The following is a 15,989-nucleotide window of genomic DNA, read 5'->3' on the forward strand; positions in this document are numbered from 1 at the left end:
AATTTTCCCTAGCATTTCTGAGCTGAGGTAGGAAATACAGCTAAGGTACAAAATGCTCTGGCGGGAAGTAAGTGTGGCGTTTTGTAAAGATCTACCTACTGATGGGGCCAGTAGTTTTTCACCTAGGTCAGCCCATTCTTTGGTTGTGTGGGATTCTCCTTAGGACCAAGAAAGTCTTCACACATGATACAGGTGAGAAATCAGGAGTGAGAATTACAGAGACATACAGAGAGGGGGAGGAGGAGGAGGTTAGACCTTCAGGTGAGTTGGCCAAGTCACTAACAGAATAGTCACAACAGGGCCTAGAAAATGAAGTAAGAATTAGATCCTCTAACCTTGGTTTCAACAATTCTCGCTCATATAAACCCTCCCCTTTCTCGCTGATTAGACTCCCGGAGCTCCACCTGGGGGCCTAGCCGTGGATGTCTGCATCCAGATTCCTCAGTCCTTGGATGGGGTTTCTGGCACAACTATTATGGTGTTTGGCCATCCCATCACCAGAGTAGGTCAGTCCCGGCTGTCTCTCGGCCATTGCCAGCAGTCTTTTGTGGATCTTTGTGGATTTCTGTGGGCCTCTTTAGCACTTTGTTTCTTCCTTTTCTCATGTGGTCTTCATTTACCATGGTATCCTATTCCTTGTTCTCCCTCTCTGTTCTTGATCCAGCTGGGATCACAGGAACAAATAGCCAAACGAAGGGAAACACATGAACTATGAACCAAAGGCTGAGGGGCCCCCAACTGGATCAGGCCCTCTGAATAGGTGAGACAGTTGATTGGCTTGATCTGTTTGGGAGGCATCTAGGCAGTGGTACCAGGTCCTGGGCTCACTGCATGAGTTGGCTGTTTGAAACCTGGGACTTATTCAGGGAAGCTTGGCTCAGTCTGGGAGGAGGGGACTGGACCTGCCTGGACTGAGTCTACCAGGTCGATCTCAGTCCTTGGGGGGGGCTTTGCCCTGGAGGAGGTGGGTATGGGGGGCTGGCTGGGGGGAAGGGAAGGGGGGCAGGAGGGGGGAGAACAAGGGAATCTGTGGCTGTTATGTAGAACTGAATAGTATTGTAAAATAAAATAAAATAAAATAAAATAAAATAAAATAAAATAAAATAAAATAAAAAATGAATTAGATCCTCTGGAAGGCAGGCCCAAAAAGGAGCAGGTACGGAATAGGCAATCCTTAGTTGTTGCGCTCCAGATGTGCCATGGGAGGAACACATAGCATGGTGGTATCTCACGGGCCTTTCAGTCTAAAGGGTAAGTAGGTGTTATCCAAGCAAAGAAAGCATTTGATTGGCAGGTGGCAGAGAAGGCCATTTCCAGCTAAGCAGTGGTACAAAGTTAGAACTGACAGCAAGTGAAGAGAATGGCCTGTCACTGTGATGCGCGGAGCAGGGGCTGGGTTATGAATAGCCCTGTATGTTCTAACACACAGATTTTATTCTCAAGTCTGTAATTGCCTAGTCAAAAGGCAAACGTGCTCACAAATTTAAGGCATTGCTATGAAAGGGAGGCTTAGGACAAAGTGATCATGGGATACTGATTTATTAATAATGAATCTCCACTGCCAGATAAACACACAGAGAGCCCCCCTGCCCAGATGGTAAACGGCAGGCAGCTTTTCAGGCTCAGCGGTTATTTAGATGGAATTTCCCCAAGAAGTTTCTTTCTCAGGGTTCTTTGTATAGACTCAGAGATCTTCCCCTGCCTTTCTTCTGACTTCATTATCTCTTTCTAATGGCCAGCAGGATCAGGTTGACTCTGGCTTGGGGTGGTGCCTGTTTTATCAAAGCCCCTGCAGGACCAGTTTGGGTTGTTTGTGGCTGACAGGGGGGGCCAGGGATCGGCTTTTATCTTCAGGCTTCACTTGATTTAATCTGGCCTGGAAATTGCAGTTTTGCTGCAGGTATACAAATGCATTGTTCTTTTCTTTGGCTGTCTTTCTTGACATAGTCCAATTGCGAGTTTCCTGTTCCTTATTGACTGTTCAAAAAGACCACTTTCCTCCTCTGCTTTATTAATAGAGACTAGCAATGTTTGCCTGCAGAATGTAGTGCCATGAAAAAGCCTTTGTCCTGTTTTGGCCTGAGAAAGTATGATTCACAGCAATAACTTTATATCTGTCCTTAACAATCATAATGATGGTGTTGTAAAGAGTGGGATGAGGCAGGGAATTAAGGTGCGAAGCCGGTCTTGAAGTAGGAAAGTTAGGTCAGAGACTGATGGATAATTCATATGATTGTAAGGGCTAGGATTCAGCGCATGGCATTGAGAATAGGGTGGAGGGAACAGTTATGAAAGGCACTTAAAATCAAGAACAGAAAGGATGGGTGCAGAGCGTGGGTCATGGCAGTGAAGCTGCAAGCGTGCTAGCTTTGATTTGGACCCTGGATAGATGAAGCCTGTAGTGAGGAGGTGGGGCTGATTAGGTTCTAACTGTATCGATGTGGAAATGCTGCATTTAAGGCTATGGTTAGGTACAGGTTGATGCAGAAACCCAGGAGATAATATGGAGCTCGGGAGGCAGAATTCAGCTAGAGATGTGAATTTTGTGTGTACCAATTAAAGAAAGACTAGTTCAGTGGCTTGGATGAGGTAGGAGTTTGTTTCTCTTTCCTAGAGCAGCCAGCTAGTTTGAGCTGCCAGTCAGCTTTGAGGTCAAGCATGTTCAGGGGCCAATGGTGATATAACCTTGCCATCTTAAGTACCTGTCTGTCAGAGTTACTCCTACTTTCTTCAAGGGCCCTGGGCAGAAGGAAAGGGTGCAAAGTGGGATCATAGCCTATCCCAGAAAGGCTTGTATGCATGTTGTGGTTTGGCTTCCCTTAGTCAAGGGTTGGAAGCTCTATGGGAGGCAAAGTACAATACTGTTTCCTCAACCAGGCAAAGGGTCGTGGCTGATGCTGTGGAAAGACAGCTTAAACACTTACTCAAGAGAACTTTTACACAAGAGGGTGCCCTGAGCAAGGAAAACCCAGACACCTAGAGAACATTGCTGCCTGAAATGAATGAATGAAGCATGGAGTAGTGGAGAAACATGTCCAGACAAAAGGGATATGAGCTAGTGATGGTCAACCAGAGAGGAAGGATGTCAGCAAGACCAGTTGCAGACATTTGTTTCTTTATCATAGTCCCTGGCCCCTAAATGTGGGGCTAGACACCTGTCCCTGGATTTCCACAGGGAGGAGGAGGTTAGAAAAGAAGTCTTTAGGTTTTATGGCTTGCTTCAGAGTACCAGAAGTCTAGTATCCGTACCTCGATTTGAGGGAAGAAAGGGGGGTGGACAGGGGAGAGGAGAGCAGGAGGAAGTCCTGAGACCTTGCTTCTGCAGTGGTTTTTCATGGTCAGCCTAAAACCCACTGTGACCCTGAGGGTAGGCTGTGTGCAAGCTCTGACAGACACACTGAGGTTTTAAACTAGAAGACTCGCCTATATGATGTTGTGAGTAGAGGGGTTGAGGGCATTGTCTCATTGAGGCCCCAAGACAATTCTCTCCATACTATCAGCATTTTGTGGAAAAGTGGCCCAGGAAAAGATGAGTTGATTTGGCCTCAGGTTGTAAGGCTGTGAGTGACGAAGCTTTTGTGAGTGACGAAGCTTGAGTCTGCTTGTCTCAGGAGCCCAGGCTGAGATTTCTCGGGTGTTGAATACATGATCAAGAGCAAGCTGAGTTCGTTAAAACTTCTCAAGTTCCTTGTCTGTTAGATAAGATATCAACAGTACAAAGATAAACACAAATCCTCTGTACACCACTTGGCATGTAATAAACACTTGGCATTTTCAGTGCGCAGTGGTAGCTAATGATGCCAATAACAGCAATTTATTAAAGGGCTTATTGAATTAAATAGCAAAAGTAGTGATCTGCAATCAGATTTTCAACTAGCTGTGTGGCCCTCATTTTGCTCAGACTGACAGAAACGTCTGCATTTTCTGGTTATGTGATTTTGTGCTAACGGAAGGTGGACTTTTCAGGTCAAGGATTTTGATATTCTGCGGTTTCTCCTTCCCCCCTTAGGTAGTTGGACAGCCAGGGTGGGCAGAGCACATTAGATGGGACCTACACATGACTCCCAGTGCGAGGCAGGCCTAGGGCTGCTGGGGAAACCTGGGAGTTCCTGCTGAGGTGTTAGACTCTAGTCTCTTTATATTTAGTTTTGAGAAAATTGTAAAATGCGCAGCAAAAACAGGGTTTTTTTTATACACTTGATAATGTTGTCTTTATTCTGTGGACATTATGAAGATTCAGTGAGCTATGAGGCTCTGTCATACATTCAAAAATAATAAAGTAACTTCTGCATTTGTGTTTCTGGTGCCTGGATAAACGTACTCTTTAGAGGTCATAAAGTTTTGTTTTAGTGCATGTTGTCAAAGTTTTTTCTTTAAGGAAGCATTTATTTCCATTCTGGGTTTAAGATTCTTAGTGATGAATTTTTGACCAACCTGTTTAACACCTATGAACTCATGAACTGATATCATTCAGTTCTTAGACGCTAAAAGAATGAAAGCTGAAGATTATATATTTGTATCTGATAATTACCACAGTCATTTCAAACTTGAGAGTCATGCTTATCATCAGAAATCAATTACAAAAATATCAATACTTTTATGCATATATTGGTGCCTAGATCTTACTTATACTTCATCTTCATAACCCTTTCAAGGCCTGCCTAGCTTTCTGATGTGGCCTGAGAATATTGAGTACTGAAAAGCCACGGGTGTTCTTCCAATTTTAGAAACTCATTTTGGAGATAGATCAGAGAATAATTTCAAGTGTATAATTTCCTCAAGTGAAATGAGGCATCCTGACGTGCCTTCAAATAGATGCCAGGAACTGTAGAGATTCATATGTGTGTATTTTTTTCCCATATCATAAATGTAGCATTGTTATTTATGGTTAATAGTTGGCCAGAATTTTAATACAGCAGCAAGGAAAGTAGGTGAGCCAAGAAGTCTTATTCATACCTTTGAATTATCTGAGGTTATTAACATAGGGCTCTCACATGGCTTTATTCAAGATAAAAACGTATTCAAGTAAAATCAACTCAGAATATTTTATCTGCAAATAAGCAAATGAATGGAATTCAGTTATTTCCTATGGTGAATAAAAATGAAACCCATTTTTGTCTATCATTTCTATCTCTTACTCATAGAAGTTTGTGTCTACAACTACACATCTATGAACAGTGACAGATGTTGCAAGCAAACACCCCACTTGTTTTGTTTAGAGCTAGGATCCCACTTTTCAACAATTCAGTTTTATGCTGGAAAACTACAAATTGATTTCAGTGGTTCAGAATAAGCTCAGGGTTGTGTTATGACTCGTGTTTGCACCAAGAAGAGTGGAGCAAGATGAAAACAGAATGCTAGAGCTATTTCTGTGACAAATTTAGACAAGGAAAGGAGAGGAAAATGACCACACATAGAGGAATGTTGGTTTGGAAAGTTCGTCTGTTCATTTGACTTTAAGCACTTCTGGAAATGATTCACTGATGCCCAGCATAATGTTTATTATGCTGCAAGATTGTTCCAAGTCATCCAAGAGGTGTTAAATTGTGTGCACCTTAGAGGAATTTGTGCTATTATTTATATGCTCATACCTTGTGCCTTTTATTAAATAAAGAATCTAATTTGGCATATAAGATGCAGTGTATTAGTAATAATGAAATACAAATAGAATTGAAAAGTCAAGGTGAAAAGGAAAGGGAAAAGAGAGGAGATGCGCTCAATATGAAGCTTACTGGTTGCTGTAGTTGAGTGTCTGGTTGCATCTGAGCTTCCTGACAAATCCTGCGCAGGATGTGTGCTTTTCTGCATAAGCCTGATGCTGGAAGAGATAATAGTTTCATTTCTCAAAGGGAGGAAAATTCTGAAGTACTGTTTTTCAGGTGGGATTTTATGTGTACAGCTTATAATTATACATAAATTATAATTTATGTAGAAAAATATCTTCAAGATTATTTTCACCAGTTTAGAGATGGACTTTCCACAGGGTTTTTCAAAACCTCTCAACAAAATACCTTAGTGGGACATAATTCATAGAAGCCCAATATTGCACATTGGCAGAGTTTGGTGATCTGGTTTGCTGGCACAAGGAGATGCCACTTTATTTTACTTCATTTGAATAATCCATAGATAATACTTCTAAGAAGCTCTTAATAGAGAAAATGTAATATAATTTCATATGGGGCAAACTTAAGGACTAAATATTCTGTCATGTTTGAAGGGTGAACTTTGCAGACAAAATGATGAAGTGGTAAGATAGACACACTGATTGAAAAGCAGAGGACTCCAGTAGGATCTCTTCTCTGATTAAACTATGTTCTCACCTCAAAATGGAGATCAAGTCTTTTCATGGCCTTCCGGTGTAGAGGGCAATCATACCCAGTCTAGTGGTACAACAATACAAACCCGTGTTTGATAATCTGAGTGAGCCAAAAAGCTTATTTCTCACCTGGATCCAAACTTATTTATGATAGCCTTTGTTTTCTTAAAATTCTATTGCATTTTCTAGGGTTTTTTTTTTTTTTGAAGTTAAGAAGCCTTACCATTTTTAATGTAACATTGACAAATTCAGCATTATCCAGAAAAAGATCACTAGAGGACCTGGCGGTGGTGGCGCACGCCTTTCATTAATCACAGCCCTCTGGAGGCAGAGACGGGAGGATCTTTATGAGTTTGAGACCAGCCTGGTCTACAGACTAGGACAGCTAGGACTACGCAGTGAAACCTTGTCTTGAAAAACAAACAAATAATCAAGCAAAAATCACCACCACCACCACCGCCACTGCTGCCACCGCCATCAAAAGAACAAAAAAGATCATTAGGAGCTAGGCATATATTTTTGGAAAGCTAGAAGGAACTAGATACATGCATTATGGGGTAAAGTGTGGCAGCATTGGCCCGGTTGTATGGGAAGGAATGGGCTGAGCACAGAACGGGGACCAGCTCATACTGTTAGAAAGGTACTTCCGGTGCAGAAATGACAGGTAGGAGCTAGTTGTATGGGGGTACTTAGCTCGGTTGGAAGAGTGCATATGTGGTATGCAGGAATCCTTGGATTTGGTCCCCAGCATCACATAAGTCAGGCGTGGTAGCACACAGCTGTAGCCTCTGCACTCAGGAAGTAGCCATTCTTAGCCACATAGTGAACTAATTTGAGGCCAGTTTGGCATGTAGGAGACCCTGTCAGCAAGAGTAGGAGCTGTGTGGGTAAGAGTCACCAGTGAGACTGGGGAAATCCTCTTGTTAGATGTGCACCTTGATGATTCCTTTAAAAGATTTTTATGCTATGCATGTGAGCCTTTCTTCTTTCTTTCCATATCTTGTAATTATTTCTTTCTTTTCTCCTTTCCTCCCTCCCTCCCTCTCCTCCCTCCTTCCTTCCTACCTTCATTACCCTTCTCTTTACTTGTATCTTTCTTCCTTGTTTCCTTTTTGTCCTTCCAGCTAGGCATTTCACATAAGTTAAGAACCCCTCCACCCTATGCCATAAAAGTTTCTTGTGGTTGCCTGTTGACCTATTGAGTTTTCTACACTAATTATATGCTGTCTGTGTTATTCTTTGTTATGAATGGCCTTTGAAGTCTCTGCTCAGGTAGTTTGGGGTCAGTTAATCAATGCACAGGGATTTCCTTAGATGATTGGAGCCGGTAAATCGTTTAGCTTACTGAATCTACCAGGTTGAGCTGAATCCCCAGGGGAGTCTTTGCCCTGGAGGAGATGGGAATGGGAGGTGGGCTGCGGGGAAGGCCGGTGGGGGGGGGGGAGGATGGGGGAGGACAAGGGAATCCATGGCTGATATGTAAAATTAAATTAAATTAGAAAAGAAAAGAAAAGAAAATCTCCTAGCCTTTTCTCAAGGATTCACAGACTCTCAAGGCCATTGAGAAATGAGATGTTAGGACCTTCTCAGGTCTTTACCAAGCTCATGTATAACCTTGGGCATATATGTAATTTTCTAGATCCTCAAAAATTGACAAGAACTCTTCCAATCACACCATGGAGTCATTATTCTCCAACTGTGATGTCTCCTAAGCATTTGTTTGGCTCCCCAAAATGTACAAATGTCAATCAACATCTCTAGCAGCCTCTGTGATCAGCAGACACTCTGTCTTTAGTGGACATTTCCAGGGCCAAGCTGATCCATTGGCTGAGCTCTAGGGTCACACAACAACAACCTAGAGTTTCAGAGAATCACCAGATTTGACAAATAATGGCAATTCTCATTAGGAATTAGGTTTTAAAAAGGCATCAACTCCATCCTGTTCTTCTGTGCCCAGCATCCACCATGGATGTAGGTAGACTGCTAGTTTTCAAGACTACTGCAGAGTTGGGGAGAAAGATGGAACAGGGGACATCCAAATGCCACAAAGCTTTTTGCTCTTGTTGAAAGCCAGGTGCTTTCTGGAATAAATGCTGCTCATATTGCTGCAAACCTTTGGCTGATTTCCAGAGTTCTGAAAAAGTTGAGTCTGACTGATTCTGCTCTGCTGTCATTGATTGTGTGAAAGACACTGCCCGGTAGTCTTACTGGGCCCACTTTGCTGATGTCACTAATTTTCAGCCATGCTTTTAAAAAAAAATGACAAGGGAGCCTACTGATTTCCAAGATCCACCTCACTCTAGAACAGTCTATATTAACTAATGTATCTCATTCCCAATGCATCCTGGATAATACAATTTACTGTGCCTTTTAAAAGCTAAATTTGATGTTGAAAAATATCAGCACCAAGTTTCCGTAATGCCAAAATATGAAGCCCAACAGATTGTACTTGACCAACTTCTGTTACGCTTTACCTGCATATTTGAAAAAGAAATACTACCTCTCCTATGAGCTTTCTGTCAAATATGAATAATTCTAAAGGGAAGAGAGACTTGATGCAAAAATGAAAAATATATAGGCAAAATTTAAGTTCCAGAGACTATTGAAGGGGTAAAAATGAAATAATTGGTATATTGTAGTTCAAAGGATTGAGCCACCAGCATGGATATTTTCTGAATGCTTTGCTTTTTAAATACATTAATAACTATAGTCACTGTGTTACATAATAGATCCTTTGAACTTACTTTTCCCATTTAATTGAAAATTTGGATCCCTGAATGGTTTACCTTTCATTCTAAAACTTATTATTAACTAAATATTAGAATTTCCATGCTAATTTTTCATACACATTAAAGACTCATATTTATACCCCAATACTGGCAAACAGGGACAAAGACCAGCCCACATCACCCAAGGCACTTTTATTTTCATTTCCTGAGACACTGATAGAATATGATACATATTTCTCAGTGATAAAGTTAAAGGAGGTATCTATCTACATTAACTTTCAATGTGTTTGAAACTTCTGAATTTAAATGGTTTTGAAGTAACTTTTTCTAATTATATAAACTATTTGTCAGCTTGGTCAGGAGGCTAGCTAGCGGGCTAAGCTCCCAATAGCAGGTAGACATTTTGGATAGTAATTTCACTTTCCTGGAAAAATATTGACGACCACTTTGGCTCTTGTAGCAAAGGTTAAAACATCAGTATTTGTTGGTGAAATCATGCTATATTTTTGGTATTTTTGTCATTTACTTTATATCTGCTGGCCATCCAATTCTCCATCTGCATTTAGTTTCTAATCCATAGGCTGATACAGAGATCAGAATTAGTATTCACTTTGCTCTAGGTGTGTTCTAGACACAATTCTGAGTGTTTGTTATTTGATCCTCCCAATATCCCAAACAAGTGGCTCCTATTGTCTGTTTTAAGGTGAGAATACTGAAGCTTTATTCATTAATAATGGTACTACAGTGTTCCACATAAAGATTACACATGAACATTTTTAAAATGGTTAGGCTCCAATAGATACCTGAGTGGAACAGTTTAAAATGTTGTTGAACTTTGTTAAATTGTCTTGGTGATGAGTATTTTGGTTTTCTACAGATTACTTGTGCAGGTCAGTGTGTGTGCTCGCCTCTCTTACTGTGGTAAGAAAGCCAGAAACATGACTACAAGTTGATGTTAAATGTTATAAACTCTTAAGAACTTTAAATTTACTTTTGGTAAGATGGATAACTCTTTGTTTTTTGTTTTTTTTTCTTTAAAGTTTTTATTACCAGGCAAAGGCACTTATTGCAAAGTATCTGACTACTTTTATAGGGTTTCTTATTGCTTTGATGTGATTCATTATTGGAGTAAAATTACCAACTAGTATTTTTGCAAATGGAAGAACTTCCCTCCACTAAGATATGTGAAATGATAACTGGTTCCATGTTTAGTTCTCATAGTCATAAGAATTCTTTGTGGACTCTGGTAAAGGAGACAAGGAGGCAGTAATTTAAACATTTATGAATTTCCTTGTATTCAAGTGGCTGTCTTTATAGGATAAACACTAAGTCACTTTTACTGGAAACCAAAAGCTTTCAAGGTTTTTAAGATGTATTCTTAAATGATATCTCAGCTATTCACCTTAATTTAAAATTAAATTCCCTTTAGCAGAGTGTATTATTTCTGAGCCATGTGCTCACCATGGACACAGGTCCCCAGAGACAAGACACTGGTTTCTCAAGAAGATGACGGTGCAGATATTGTCACAGTACCGTCTCTTCGTTTCTATTCTCTATTTTTCTGTCGTGATTTTTCCTCCTTTTACTTTTATTCATGCATGAGTACTGTGTTTGCATCTCTTGCACCCCACATTCACCCTCCGTCAGCTCTTCCCATTCCCCTCTCCCCACTCTCTCTCAGCTTCGTGGCTTCTTCTTTAATTACTATGGTTATAAAACTATATGTATGTATAAACACAACACAGTAGGTTCATTTAGTGTTAATCATCCTTACACATGTTTAGGGCTGACCACTTGGGGTTGGAGAGACTCTCAGAACCTGTCTCTGGAACACATGGATTCTCGTTCTCTCTTAGAAGTCATTAATTGCTGATAGCTCTTCATCTAAGAGTAGGGTTTTGTGAGATTTCTCCTGTCTGGGTTGGGATATCAACTGGTGTTGCCATTGTGCAGGTCTTTTAAGTCACCATTTTGTTGAGAATTCACGCATGCAGCTCCCTATAATAAATAGGTGACAAGTATCTTGCAGTTGACATTCTGGTCCTCTGAATCTTCAAATCTTTCTACCCCGTCTTCTGAGATGTTTTCTGTGCCTTAGGTGTAGGGCTTGTGTTGTAGGCGCATCAGTGGGGGAAGAACACTCTACAGTTAATTGTCATCTGCACTGTGACCAGTTGTGGATTTCTGTAATGGTTTCTCCATGCTGCAAAAAGAACCTTTGGTGAGAGGTGAGAAGCAAGTGAGGTCATGGGCCCTAGACAGCCTACAATTGTCACGTTCCTAAATCAATGTGATTCGCAGTTGCTTTCTAAATACCTATCCTTATAGGACAGAGAGTAGTTCTCCTTCTGCTACTTTTGTGTCCCTTCCCCTTCCTTCCTGTTATACGATGCAGGTTCTTGTTAGACGCTTCTCATGAAACTAAGCACCACCAGTGACCTTGTAAACCTTTTTCTCAAGTCAAGTTATCTGTGACCTGTATGGGAACTTAATATGTATGCTTCAGATCCGTACCTGGTAGGACAGATGTTACATTGTGACAGAAACATCCCCATTCATTCCCTTTCTGCAGTATACAGAGCTAGTGAGGGACACAGCTCTACTCACTTGCAACAGCATGTTTGGAAGCAGACTGAGGAGATGCTTTTGATTTTTAGGGGAAAGGTATCTTATCAAGTGAGGCATTACTACAGCCCAGCAGCAAATAAATTATTAATAATAATAATAATAATAATAATAATAATAATCCATTGTTTTGAAATAATCTGGATAAATCTAGGTTGGAGTCAGCAGACTCTGCTGGCCTTGAGCTAAATCTGGCCTGGTGCATTTCTGTGCAAGGAACTTCATAGCAGCACCCACCTCCATTCACTAGCTACTGTCAGCGTCTGTTTCCGCATTGCAATGGCAGAAATACAAAGTTTCAATATAGACCCTATAGACTGCAAAGCCTGAGATACTCTCTAGCTAGTCCTTTTCGTGTACACCAAGAACTTGCCAACTTTCTTTAGATCATAACTTCTTAAACTGGCTTGTGATCACACGTGGGGTGTTATAAAAGTGTTGGCAACAGTAAAGGATTTCTGAACGTGAAGTGACCAAAAGTGAATTCAAGATCAAACCTGTAATGAAGCCAAGGTGTTTTTAACAGCATCTGTCCGTGTCACATCACAAGGGTCACTGCAGCTTTGGTTCCGGGTACACTTGTTTTTGTTCATTCCATACAGAGACAACAGCAATGCCTAAGACACTCAGCTCGGACATGTGACTATCATACACTACCAATTGCAGTGCTTTTAACTGTGAAAACAAAATTGAATGCTTTTATAGAAACAAGTGTGTAACTGTGAAAAATATTATTTTCCTACCATCATTCTGCACCATGTAAAAATTATACTAATATATCTTTAGATTATACTGTAGAAGAATTAGGACTTTAAGATTGCTTTATTTGTTACTGATTTTAGTTTATTAAAAATTATAAAGTGAATGCTGACTAGGGATTAAAATAGAATTTCCAACAGTTTATTTCTGAAATGGACCTAAACATACTCCTGCCACTATGTATTTTATCCAAAACAGTATCCTTGGTATTGGAGATTATATAAAATCATTGGTCAACTCTGAAGCATATGGTAGGATAAAACATAGCAATCTGAAATGTTCAACCAAGATTCAATTCTTCATGTTAAAAACAAGTGCACCCATTTAATATTATGCAAATTTTCTTCAGCTTTTCATAAATGGTAAATTTATATGCATACTAAATTTTAAAAATATCTATTTACTTATTTATTTGTATATGTGTAGTGTGTGTGTGTGTGTGTGTGTGTGTGTGTGTGTGTGTGTGTGTGTCTGTCTGTCTGTCTGTCTGTGTGCAGCTGTATTAGCCTGTGTTTAATTACAAAAATCAGAAGAGGGCATCTGGTGCCCTCCTCTGTTGCTCTCTGTCTTTTAGACAGGGTCTCTCCCCAAATGTGGGCCCAGGCGGGAAACCCCATTAATCCTCCTGTCTCACTGTCTTGAACTTGGAGGTTCAGGCATGCACAAGACATCTGTCTTGTTTCATGGGTGCTTGCATCGAACGCTGGTCCTAATTGTGAAGCAAGCACTCTTAACAGCCGAGTTACCTCTCCAGTCCCAAAGAACTATTTTAAAATACATTTCTTTATGATTTATTATCAGTAAATATTTTATTGGTATAGCTATTTTATAAACCTATATACCCAAGGTTATATTAAAATTCTCAAGTGAAAAGCAGCTACCATTACAAAATATTTAATAAGTCTAGAGGCTGGGTTTTATGTAAGTCTGTGTGTATGTAAAACAAAAAAAGGTTGGGCGGGATTTAGCTAAGTGGACTTTTCAAGGTACATACCACCCTCTATGGGTTGAAAATCACTAACTTAAAATTCATGAACTTAACTGATTCAGATTATTTTTTTAAATCATTGTTTTTGACAGTGTAACACAGAAAACGTGAAATTGATTATGTTGCTTCTTTTCCAGGGTTGTGGGAAGAAAATGTATTCCTTTTTGAGAGGAACCAAGCAACTGCAAGTGCTAAGGTTTCTGGGAATCTCCATTGGTGTGACACAAATCCTGGCCATGATTCTCACCATTACTCTGCTCTGGGCTCTGTATTACGATAGAAGGGAGCCTGGGACAGACCAAATGCTGTCTCTGAAGAATGATACTTCTCAGCACCTGTCATGTCACTCAGTAGAACTGTTAAAACCAAGCCTTTCAAGGATCTTTGAGCATACGTCAATGGCAAACAGCTTCAATACACACTTTGAGATGGAAGAATTATGAAGAATGTCAAAAGGAAATCACAAACTTGTGGCACTAGTGAGTTTTGGTGTGCACAGTTATCTGTTTCAGAAAGTTTTAAACATTCTGCAAAAGAATGTCTAAGCATATAATTTCCACTCTTTAAAACAAAGAAAGATTTGTAGTAGGCTTTCTTGGACTGCTAGCACCCAAATCATAACATGGAGACTTATTAGTTATGAATGCTCGGCCTTATCTTATGCTTGTAACACTAACTCTTATAACTTAGATTAACCTGTTTCTCTTCATCTATGTTTTGCCTCAGGGCCTCTTACCGTCCTTTCATTCTGTATGTCCTACTTTTCCTGCTTCCTCTGTGTCTGGCTGGCTGGTGGCTGGGTGACTGGCTGGCCCTGGGCATCTCCCTCTCTTTTCCTCTTGTTCTCTCTTCTCTTGTTCTCTCTCAAGCCTTGATTCCTCCTCTAACTTATTCTCGCTGCCCACCAGCCCTGCCTATCCTTCCTTTGCCCAGCTATTGGCTGTTCAGCCTTTTATTAGACCAATCAGGTGCCTTAGGCAGGCAAAGCAACATGTCTTTACATTGTTAAACAAATGCAGCATTAACGAATGTAACACACCTTTACATAGTTAAAGTAATGTTCCACAGCAAAGGTTCCACATGATAACACACAGACGATGATTGGTGCTCTTCAAAATGCTAAGGGTAGTGTTAACAACCACTGCATGCTTTTTGTTTGTTTGTTTTTTGAGCACAATGATGTTTTGAGGTGACACAGTTTGAGCACCGTTTCTGCATCCATTCATGGAAATGAACCATTCATGGTGGCATTGGAGCTACTGTGAGGGTAACTAACTTCCTCTGGCTAGCCTATAAACTATCAGCTGACTGCTAACATAGGAATTTAAACAATACTAATGACCTTTATTACCTGATGATGTATTGTTTTGAGGATGATTCAATTATATATAAAAACCTTTTAAGATTGGTGACTACCTAAATACAATTTTTGTTGGTTACTAAAATAATCTTATTAATAACACTTGTAAGAGCTAACACATTGTCTTAAACTTATCAGGGATATATATGTATATAAGTCTGTGCTGTGTCTGTATAATTCAGTAGATAACGATATTTGAAAATGATAAATTTGTCTTATATAGCACTATTACTTTTTGTCTTTCCCACCAACAGAGCTTTTAAATTCTGTCTTGGGTCTGTATTACATCCGTAACTGTTAATTTAAGTTCTTAACCACTAATTTTGGAAATTACCAGTGTGATACATAAGAATCATTGTAACTCTGGCTACAGGAAGTATTAACTACAAATTTATACATAGTTGATTCAGCAGAAATTCTGATGCTTTTTTCTCCCAAGTGAAGATTCTTCTTGATAATAAACACTTCGTCAAAGAGCTCATGCTTTTCTTTTGCAAAGTAGAAGCAACAGTCTTGAAGTCGATGCAGTTTTACAGAGAAACAACATGATCTGCAGAGAGATGCTCATGGGAATCTCTAAATTAAGTGATAGATTAACTAGAGGGAACTTTTGCTTTATTTCACCAGTTAATACACTGTGGCAAATTACACAGAACATTAATTTTTTTTAAAAAAAGTAGAAGATATTTATTTGAAATGGGAAAAGTGCATTTTACTGTATTTTGTGTACTGTGTTTATTTCTTGGATTATGGAAAGAAAATTAATACAGGTGTCAATAAATATTTTCTAGAGCCTGATGGTTGTGTGTATTTATTTTCAAGACAAGGTCTCACTATGTAGTTCCGGACTGTGTGCACATTTTTGTATACAACAGATTTTTATCAGTGAAGAGACTAGCGAGGTGGGGCATGAGAATGGGAGGGGCAGGCATGGGCAGAGGCCTGCATGATTGAAAATGGTGCAGCCCACAGTCCCAGGACATGTTCCTCAAGATCCTCCACCATACCACCACCATCTTCAGGGATGCCTGGAGTAGAGCATTGCATTTGGGTTGAAGTGCACCCTTGATGGCATCCTCAAGTGGTCACCTAAAGATCAACAACTATATAAGGAGGAACAGCATGTCTGGATAAGGACGCCTTCACCTGAAAACAAAGTCACAGGCCCCAGCCCCAGTGGGCATGGCCCACTTGTATCTGCCACTTGTAGGC

At 40.1% G+C, this 15,989-nt stretch overlaps 1 protein-coding gene across 3 annotated transcripts in view; it reads left to right on the top strand.

Annotated features, from left to right (window-relative positions):
* Tspan12 (tetraspanin 12) overlaps window positions 1-15,575 on the top strand; it is a 94,841-nt gene extending 79,266 nt beyond the window's left edge. For all 3 annotated transcript variants that reach the window (XM_042272823.2, XM_042272824.2, XM_076566162.1), the window contains exon 9: window positions 13,555-15,575. In XM_042272823.2, coding sequence (XP_042128757.1) covers window positions 13,555-13,860 — 306 coding nt within the window. In that variant the 3' untranslated portion in view covers window positions 13,861-15,575. The remainder of the gene's footprint in view (window positions 1-13,554) is intronic.
* The last annotated feature ends 414 nt before the right edge of the window (window positions 15,576-15,989 follow it).

This window comes from Peromyscus maniculatus, chromosome 3, assembly GCF_049852395.1.
Source record: "Peromyscus maniculatus bairdii isolate BWxNUB_F1_BW_parent chromosome 3, HU_Pman_BW_mat_3.1, whole genome shotgun sequence".
NCBI lineage: Eukaryota > Metazoa > Chordata > Mammalia > Rodentia > Cricetidae > Peromyscus > Peromyscus maniculatus.